General features: G+C 40.3%; 1 protein-coding gene across 1 annotated transcript in view; it reads right to left on the bottom strand.

Annotated features, from left to right (window-relative positions):
- Positions 1-10,749, bottom strand: part of FANCL (FA complementation group L) — a gene marked incomplete in the record, with an annotated part of 1,961,518 nt that overhangs the window by 1,845,283 nt on the left and 105,486 nt on the right. Inside the window, 1 exon segment of the mRNA XM_044054938.1 lies at positions 843-901. Coding sequence (XP_043910873.1) covers positions 843-901 — 59 coding nt within the window.

Genomic DNA, 10,749 nt, shown 5'->3' with positions numbered 1-10,749 from the left:
AGCTTAACTCCAAGTCTGTTCGCAATGAGAGTGGAGCTAACATTGTACACTACAGCATGATGTGGAAAAGAATTCTTAAAAGGGTTGGAGGCTGTAACACTAGTTTTACCAAGTTGCAGCCAACAATCTGCTCGTGGACCCATAAGTCAGATCATATTGACTGAATGAGCAGGATCTATTACTATTTAAAGGCTACAGAAGTCTCACCAGGTTTTCACCTAACTGGATAATGGCCTTATTTGAATTATTTACCTTTTTTAATGACAAAATCCAAAAAACAAAGTCAACAATGCAGTTGTCATGTTATTTGTTTTTCTCGCTTTCATCTCTCCTGAAAAACTTCTAACAAATTTATCTAGCCAGTAAAATCTTCTAAGAAAAACATTAATGCATCTTTAAACAGTAGTCTTCTTTTTCCAGAAAAGGCTTAATCAAAATAAAAATAAAAATAAAAATAAAAAAAAATAGATAAGGAAAGTATACAGCCATAATCTGGACAAAGATGCAAAACATCTAATGCTGGAATACCACAAACTTGGTGTTTTAAACAAATGAGTTTCTCAGAAAGTCAGCTAAATGGATCTTTCCAACTACCAGCATTAAAGCAAAACATATCTGTATCGTACAACTACCCAACACAACTATTGGGAAACTATGAATGCAAAGACTGTTCATATCAAACTAGGAATACGGACAGATTCAACATATAAATATTAGTCAGTAATTCTATAACCCAGTGTCATTCGATTCAACGCAGGAAGGGCAGGGAACAGAAAAACATACATTGGTCATTTTACAGTTGGAAAGGAAGATAGATGTTGGGCAATAACAGTTTTCCTTACCTTGCATGTTTAACGTCATGGACTGAAGGAAGCAAAATCCTCAAACGGAAATCTCTATCCTACATCGAATGAAACAATTGTATTAATAAAAAAGACTTGAAACTTTTGTCTGTCTATAAACTAAACAATGTTGTCATCACATGTGAAAAAGTTTAATTTAAACAAATTGGGTAGCTAACAGGCACTGTCCTGTGCAAATGGCACAGACACTTGTCTCAAGTAGGGAGAGAGTAAAATACAGTTGTGCACATAACCTTGCCATGACAGTAGATGTTCTAAAGATGAATGATACATTAACTTAAGCAATATATGTTATATCCTGCTAAGGTTACAATTTCCAGCCAGCTTCCAAACCTTTCAGGAAACCTTCCATACCCTCAAACCATTAGGTCAGCTCAAGCTGAGCTGCCTAAAAGTCAGGTTTGTGTGCCAAGCCCTGAAGAGCTTCCATGCCAACAGAGAAGGGGTGGCTAAAGCCCTGTGGACAATGCTGGGAATACTAAAATGTCCATGTCTCAACATTAAAAAACACATACAAGGGATATGGATGAAGGGAGGGAGTGGCTACTGCAGTGATCATTCAAATATCTACTATTATGGTGATTTTACTTACACAACTGTACTATGTTCTTCATATGGATCACTGCTGCAGTAGCTTAAAATACATGGCTAGATTACCACAATTTAACATGACTGAAAAGTTGAAGTCTAAGTGGTCCAGGAGCCAGTGGAAAGTAGTGCTTAGTAATGCCTGTCCTAAACCCAGACAAAATCTAGTTTACAGTGCTTTGTAAAAGCTTGCACAGTGAACCATGTTGCTGCTTATACTATATTTGTAGAATCCAACCTTTTCCAAAAATTCACAATTTAAGCCAAGGCTCTAATAGAATAAGCCTTAATCCTGCCTGGAATATCTTTGTTGTGGTGAATAGCTAGAGACAACTCTTTTGAAATATTCTGTTTTGACACTGGTTGTCCTTTTTTCTCATCTTCACAAGACATGAACAACTGTTCAGACGTTCTGAAATATTTTGTTCCATTAAGATAGTACTTGAGTTGTCTGTGCCAGCCAAGGTAAAGAGTATCCTTTCAACATCATTTTTAGGTGCTAGAATGAAGAAAGGGAGATAGATACCTAGCCTTAAATTAAACTCAGACACCACTGAAGGCATAAATGAAGTACTACTTCTAAAGGAATTATTTTTTTTAAGGAAACTAACTTTGTGGAAATTTAAATAAGGCTGTCCCACCTTGAGAACTTGCAGCTCAGACAAGTTGTTATTCTTGCAGAGGTCAGAGCAATTAGTAAAACTGTTTTCCATGTCAAAAACCTCAACTCAGACTGATAACTCTTGTTCTGTTTGAACTAGCTTAACAATTTAAGATTCCAATGTGAAGCTACCCGTTTTCTAGGAGGCGTCTCACATAACAGCACTTTCAAAAACATTTTCATACAAAACTGGAATGAAAGAATGTGGGTCCATGGCCAGATATACTGAAATGAAATGGCTGACAAATGAACCCTGACTGAGGAATAAGGCAAGCCACAGGATACTAGGTCACACAAATACAGTAGAACCAGAAAAACATTAGCCCTAGTAAGCAGCAACTAGGAAACCCTTTTCTATTTACGAATAGGATTTTCTAGTAGCAGGCTTTGTTGCTTTCATTAATACCTACTGAAAGTCCTTCGAAAAAAAGATGCTCAAGAAGAACTTCTACCATCCGAGCAGTCAGTTGTAGCAGTTTGCAATCAAGATGCATCAAATAATCCCGGTGTGCTGTGAGTAAATTTAGTCTGTGAGGAAGCTTGTGGTAATGGTCCTTCCCATTTCCAAAAGAAAGGACGACCAGAGTTGTCTGGGCCTGAAGGGAGTCAGTCACCACAATGATATTAGGAGAGTCCTTTTGACTCTTCAAAATTACCCTAAATATTAGCGCAAAGTGTGGAAAAGCATACAGGAATATCCCTGTCCAAAGAAAAGAAAATGCATCCGTCTTCCAGACCTTATTGTAAGGAGTCTTGGAGAAGACTTTTGCCAACTGATTTTCTTTAATTCCACATAAAACAAATAGACTGATCCAACTGTTGGGAACATGCTAAATAAATTCCTGAAGACCCTCCAATTCAATTTCTATTCGTTAGGGTCTGTCCTGGGTTTTGATGGTATGTAAGACACCTGTAGAGTGAGACTATGTTGTAAGGCTATATCCCCGGCTATCATGGCTAGTCTGCACAGCAAGTAAAATCTGGTTCCTCCTTGATTGTTCATGTACTGCATCTTTGTGGTGTTGTCTATATACACTTGTAGAGGTCTCAGGGACCAAATATGACAGCGTTATAACAGCATTTATTAGAGCTAATATTTTCTTATGCTTATGGGTTCTAGTCTATCTTTTCTGTTAAAAAGACCCTGCACTTTTAGTCATATAAATACTGCTCCCTAACCAAAAGTCTGAGGTGTCTGTTGTGAATAACTGTGCTACAGCAGGAATGGAAGAATGAGAGACCTAGATTCTGAGAAATTTGGTGTCCCTATTACAAAATCCCACTTTTTTCACAAAACTGGGATCCAATATGTAAGGGGAATATTATTGCCATTTCAGGTACCACTAGATTTTTCTCATGGAGAACTGTAAGGTGAATCATAGATGCCATGAGACCCAGAATCCTGGAGAATTCCCAAGACAGTAGTCTAACTAGAAAACCTCAGGAATGGATCTAAACACAGGATGTTTTTTGTGTGTGGAAGAAAAGCTCTTTGAAGTGAAGTTCCCAGGAGACAGCGGAGGAAAATAATCCTGTGACAAGGAACAAAACAAGACTTCTGTTGGAATCCCAGCCTATGTAAGCAATCCCTTACCCAAGTGAAAGACTTCTGACACTTTGGAAAATACGCTGCAAATATAAGCAAGTCATAATGGAAAATGTCCACAGTAGGCTAGCACAGGAGCTAGACCTTTAGTGAACAGTCTAGGAGCAGTAAATAGACTGAAAGGAAATGCAGAGAACAGATAATGCGATCCTGAAGCACACGCAAAACACACATAATAAACACCTGAAATCTGGATCTCTAGGAACATCTTTTAAATCCAAGGTCACTAGAAAACTCAAATGGGGAATGAGGGGTAATAAACTGTGAAGACAGCATTTTAAACTTTGGTACTATGGCAAACAAATTCAGAAAGGTAAGATGCAGAACTGGTCTCTCAAGAAATGGCCAAAGCCAAATTTTCCTCAAAATCGGAATCAGAAATCTGTGAAGACAACACAATCTGTGCCTTCACAATCATTTTGAGGTTAAAACTCTTAAAGCTCTTCAGAAAACGAAGAATCTCTTTCTGCTACCAGAAGCAGCCATGCAGGAAGAGTCAAGAGCCTTCACTAAATCCTAAATGAAGCCCAATAAATTATTACTACCTAAAGTAAATGAAACAGGGAGAATACAACATTTTTTTTTTAAATACACAAATTTCTGCAGAAACAGACCCACTTTTACCAGGAAGGCCCTTTACATACAGACACAAGGTGCAGGGTTTGATTTTCACATGGAGTAATTGGCTAGGCTTAAAGTGGCCCACAAAGGCGGTTAGCCTAGTACTAACCTAAGCACCCATCAGTCCTAGGTTTGGACACAGCTTTCTGGCTAGGTACAGTGTCACTCTTTGCTCCTCCCATGACCAAAAAGAGTGGCTCTTCCTTGCCTCCCAAGGATACTCCAACAGCCACAGAGGACGCATTCAAGTCCCAGGCCAGGGTGGCTGAAGAGACTACACCAGCAGAACTCAAGAAAAAAAGAGGAGTGGCTTGAGGAAACAGTTTTGGCCACAGCGGAGACATCCACTGTGTCACCCACCTGCAACTGCGGCACTTTAGCAGTCTGTTGTGGTGACAAAAGCCTTTTGACAATTTTCTTCTTTTTGCGGCTGGAAGAAGGAAGAACCAAGGAACAGAGAGTCACTGTCAAGTTGAAAAAGGTGCAGAATTCCTGGGGAAGACTTGCAGCAATAGTCTGTAAAACATGCAAGTTGTAAACAAAAAGCAACTTTTCCGCCATTAAAATGCAATAAAGTAAAGTAACTTTTCATAGAAAAAAATAAAGTAAAATATTATTGCTCAAAAAATTTAAAAAAAAGTCACAGGACAGTCATTAAAAACACTTTTTCCTAGCATAATTTAAAATTTTCAGAAAGTCAGTTTTCTTTCATAAAAAGTAAAATGGAAGGTTTTCAAAGGGAAATTATCCACATAGCAATGAAACCACATTAGCTGATCAATCCTCAAAAGCCTACAGAGGAAAGCTCTCTTTAGCAGCAGGAAAGCTCTGAAGGGTTTGGCACTCAAACCTAGCTTCTAGTCAGCTCAGATTAATAAATTGGGCACATGGAAGATGCCCTGAACGCTTTGGAAGCTGGCTGGCTTTTACAGCCTTAGAATATTTTACTTATTTATTGATTGACATTTGATTACTGGGAAAGTCTGACTGGGTAGAATCCCATTTTCGGCAGAGGCCTGGGGAGAAAAGCTCCAAATTATTACAAAGCATTTCAGAACAACTTTACAATCTTCAAAAATAAAACAAAAACATCTGCAGTTTAAAATTATAATAATTTAGACATAAAAAAACTTTGGTTAAGAACCTATACAAGTGTACGACAATCATTTAATATTTAGTGAAAGTTTAGCTTGTATGTAGAGAAATCAAAGGTAATTTAGTCTAATACAAAAACAGGAATTGCAATATGAAGCGAGGGAAAAACAAGCTTACAGCATATTTAGAGAGAATATGTTAGTTGAGCTTTTCAGTGCTATACAATGGGGAGTTCTGAAAGGGGTACTTGCTGCAAATTTAAAACTTTGTTCATGTTTTAATTTTTGTGAAATCTGGAGGTTAGGGAGGATGGCAGCACCATTAAGAAGTGTGGGGAGGAGGTGTGGCGAGTGTAGTTTTAGTTACATTGGTGGGACAGTTTTTGGCCTAAAGCATCCCTAGTTTTTGATAATATTTTTCTTATGCTTATGGGTTTGTGAAGGGCCAATCTTGCCTCCTGAACCTGATTGACTTCTTTGAATCAGTCTCCAGAGCTGTGGAAGAGAGTAAGACAGTTCACACAGCCTACCTGGATCTCACCAAGGCCTTCGACACCCCCCCCCCCACTCTGGAATCATAGATAAACTTACTAAGCTGGGCATAAATCCCTATGTCACTCTATGGGTTGCCAACTGGCTTACTGACAGAACCCAGACTGTAAAGGTAGCACACTCCAAATCCAGCTCGAGACAAGTGGAGTACCTCAGGGTTCAGTCCTGGGACCACTCTTGTTTGGAATCTACTTCTCTGAAGTACAGGCCAACACTAAGGGACTCTGGCTAACAAAGTTCGCAGATGACTGCAAACTGGGAGCCATTATTGAATCCCCAAATGATGTGGATATTCTACAAAAGGCGCAGTGGTGCAGCGGTAATGTTGTCACCTCACAGCAAGAGGTTCTCCGGTTCGATTCTCGGCTGGGGTGCATCCTGTGTGGAATCTGCATGTCCTCCCTGTATTCGTGTAGGTTTCCTCCGGGTGCTCCGGTTTCCTCCCACGTTACAAAGATATGCATCTGGAGCATTTCTCCCCAGGCCTCCGCTGAAAATTGGCATTGTTCCAAGTCGGACTTTCCCGGTTAACAAATGTTAAATAAATAAATAAAAGGGCCTTACAGAAACAGATGCCTGGTGCCATGCTCAAGCTTAATGCAAAGAAATGTATAGTTATCCCCTTTGGAAAAAAACATGTACCCATGAATTACCACATAGGTGGCAGGACACTAAACATCGAAAGTGTGATGAGAGACTTAGGGACACAGGTGGACAGTGGTCTCACTTTCGATAACCACATCGCCACAACAGTCAGGAAATCCTTCTATGTGGCACACCTCATCACCAACGGCTTTTCATCCAGAAAAAAGGAGGTCATTGTCCCACTGTACTCATCCCTCATTAGACCCATTATAGGGTATAATGCCTCGTTTGGCATGTACCTCACAAGACATCTGCAACAGCTGGAAAGGCCACAGAAATACCTCACTAAATGAATCACAGGCCTAAAGCAGATGCAGCAGATGCCATATGCTGACTGTCTAAAAAAAACTCCAGCTATACTCTGTGGCATATCATCTACTCAGAGGCAATCTCTGCTTAACATAGCAAGGCCATGTCAAACCCTGAGCTGTTGGACATGCTCCACTTAAAGAAATCCCAATCCCTCAGAGCCACACGCTCCAGGGATCGAAACCCTGTCATCACAATGAACAAAACATGCTGGAGGGATAGGTTCCTGACCCAGAGACTCCCCATACTCTGGGATAGACTGCCCATACATGTCAAGCAGAGCGCCTCATTGGCCCTCTTCAAAAGGAACCTTGATGATTGGATGGGAGACCGGAAATTCACCCCGGGGATCATGTCAGTCGCCCTGCTAGACAGGGGTCCAGAGAAGTAAATATTGTGGGAAGAAATATCCAGGGAATTGTTATGGCTAAAGAATAAACAAAGATAAAACGTTATGCTGAAGTCCCAGAGTACCAAAACAGATAAATCCAAAAAAGAGAAGTAACAGGACACTGCCAAGACAAAGCCAATAAAATCACCATTTATTGAATAAAAGTTAGCGCTTTCGGGATAGCCCTTCATCAGACATAATTTTAAAACAACAATACAGCCATATTTAAAATACAGACCATCCAATCATCTGCTCACAAAAACCCACCTATTCTGTAGCGCAGGTTTAATAGGTAATACATCATTAAGACCTGGGGGTCTATGTGCTCTTAAATCAACAATCCATTTAGATTCAGCTAGGGCTGTTCTGTGTTTGATATCACCCCCCTGTCATTAGCCCTAATGTTAACAATACATCTAAACTTAAAAGTATGTGTAGGATATTTACTTGTATGTCTATAAAGTGCATTACTCAAATCACAATTTCTGATGTTACTAAGGTGTTGCAAAATCCTAACTTTGAGCATGTTGTTAGTCATGCCTACATAAAAACATGCACATTCTTCACAATTGGCCATATAGACCAAATGTTGCGTCCTACAGGTTGCTCTCCCCTTAAAATAAAAAGTTTTGGTCATGTCTGGATGTTTGAAATCTGTATCACTCTTAATATATACACATGCCTTGCAATTACCACAGGGATGGGTACCCACTCTCACATTAGATATAGGCCCTTTATCTAAATGTACCTCTTTACATAATAAATCTTTTAGGTTCTTGTTTCTTCTATAATTAAACATAGGACGTTCACCAACTATATCTCTCAACCCAATATCACTTGTTAATATGTTCCAATTACTCTGCACTATTTGACATATGTCTTTGATGTTGCTACCATAAGTAAAGAAAAGTTTGGGTTTCTCCTTCTTATTTCTATTGGGATCAATGCTGTCCTGTCTGTCCCTATCTAAACCATTCATCCATGGCCTATATCTTGTCTTTCTATATTGTTTATTACTATTCATAACATTATTTACTAAGGTTCTCCCATATCCCCTGTCGGTAAGATGTTGATCTAACCTGGACAATTCCTCATCACAACATGCATCCTCAGAGCACACCCTGGATATCCTGCCCACCTGACTCTTTACGATGTTAGGAAAGATGTGCCTTGGGTGCATGCTATCAAAGGATAGCAGTGCATTCTGCCAACATTCTTTTCTATGAAGTTTCGAAGTGAAACCCAAATCCGTCTGTTCCACACAGACATCTAAAAATTCTATCTGAGTGAAAGAAGTTTTGGCACTAAAACTCAAAAAAGTAGTAGTGGTATGGAGAAAAGCTAAAAAGCCTTCAAAGGTGGATAAATCCCCATCCCATAAAATAAAAACATCATCTCCAAACCTAACATATAGGACTATGTGTTTTAGCCATTCCTGATTATTCAAAACTTCCTTGGTCTCCCATTTGGATAACACTAAATTAGCGTACGTATTGGCACACGGGGTGCCCATGGCTACCCCCTGTGCTCGTCTATAAAGGGACCCTGGTCCCAGGAAGACATTATTATTCAAAACCAAGGATAACAGGTTCTCCACAGTAAGTCGCATATGATCTGTTGCTCCCAGATTGCTGATAACTTCTCCCACTGCTGTTATCCCATAATTATGTTCAATAACAGTAAAAAGACTGTTAACATCCAACGTGGCCATTAACAATCTCTTTTCTTTCAATTTGACCACCTGGGCTAACAGCCCCAAAAAATGCCCTGTATCTTTTAATATGTTATAGGCTTGCATAGGCCCTAGGGCCAACAGCCTAGTACCAACCTATGAACCTATGTATATGCAGGTCACATATGCAAGCTCATCCACTACAACCCCTAATAATTTGCTATCAGAAGTGTCTTTAATAGTCGTATCATCAAGAGAGAGGACTTTTTTTTTATGTGAGAGAGATTTGGAGGAAAAGGTAGTTGTTTGGTCTTTTTTGGGTTTAGCAGGAGTGGTGAGTTACAAAGCCATGTTTCAGTGGCTGCTAAAGCTTCCTGAGTATTTTTTTGTAGGTGTATCATGTTGTCAGAAGTACAAATGAAAGTGGAATCCTCTGCGGATTGTACTAGGGTAGCCTGTTATGTGGATGTATAGAGGGTGTTGGTGAAAATGTTAAAGGGGAGGAGACCAAGGACAGAGCCTTACGATACACTGGTGGTTACAGAAGGTAAGAAAAGGACGTTGAGTACCATTTTACCAATACCCATTAGACATGTAGCTTTTGAACCATAGAGAGTGGGCTGACAGACCTAGTGAGGACATCTGAAGTAGACGTTTGCTGTGACAAACTGTGTTGAAGGCTTTAGACAAGTCTAGAAATACAATCCATATAGCTTAGACTACTACATAGGTTCATACTAGGCTATCTGCCCTAGGGCATTTATAAGCCTAGCCAGAGTGTGATTGGCTTTCACCACCCATTTTAAATTAATTTTGCTATGCCCTTTTTCGAGGTTAGTATACTGTACCTCTGTCTAACAGTGACATAGAAGTGATACCTGGGGTAAACCTACGATCCCCCACCACTCATCAAGATTCCTCTTGAAGAGAGTCAATGAGGGACTCTGCCTAACCTGGACTGGGATTTTATTCCAGAGTGAAGGGAGCCTCTGGGTTATGAATCTGCCCCTCCAACATGTCCTATTTATTTCAGTGCTGTGGATCAAGTCTCTCGAGCGCGTAGTTCGATGGGATTTGGATTTTCTGAGGTGCAGCATGTCCATTAATTCCGGGTTGGACATGGCTTCATACGTCAGGCACAAATCGCCTCTGAGCAAGCGGTATGCCACTGAGTAGAGCTGGAGTTTCTTTAACCGGGCAGCATATGGCATCTGTTTGAGCCCTTTGATCCTCTTGGTGAGGTACTTTTGGGGTCTTTCCAGTTGCTGCAGGTGTCTGGTAAGGTACATCCGAAAAGGGGCATTATACTCAATTATGGGCCTGATGAGGGATGAGTAAAGAGGCACGATGACCTCCCCTGATCTAGATGTGAATCCCTTCATGATTAGGTGGGCTATATAAAATGTTTTTCTAACCACTTTGGCCACGTGGTTGTCAAATGAGAGATTGCTATCAACTTGGGTCCCCAGGTCCCTAATTACTTCTTCCGTACTTAATGGATTACCACTTATGTGGTAATTTGTGGGCACTTTGTTTTGCCAAAGGGGATGACTATACACTTTTTGGCGTTTAGCTTGAGGCCATGGCTCTGGCACCAGTTGTCTGTTTCTATGAGGCCCTTTTGGAGGATGCTTGTGTCGGCTGGAGAGTCGATTATGGCACGCAGTTTGCAGTCATCTGCGAACTTGGTCAGCCACAGTCCTTCTGTGTTGGCCTGTACCTCTGAGAAATATATACCGAACAAGAG

Source organism: Protopterus annectens, chromosome 1.part2, assembly GCF_019279795.1.
Source record: "Protopterus annectens isolate FY-2018-M chromosome 1.part2, PAN1.0, whole genome shotgun sequence".
Taxonomy (NCBI): Eukaryota; Metazoa; Chordata; order Ceratodontiformes; family Protopteridae; genus Protopterus; species Protopterus annectens.
Note: the sequence above shows the minus strand (reverse complement) of the source record. Positions and strands in the feature narration are given on the sequence as shown.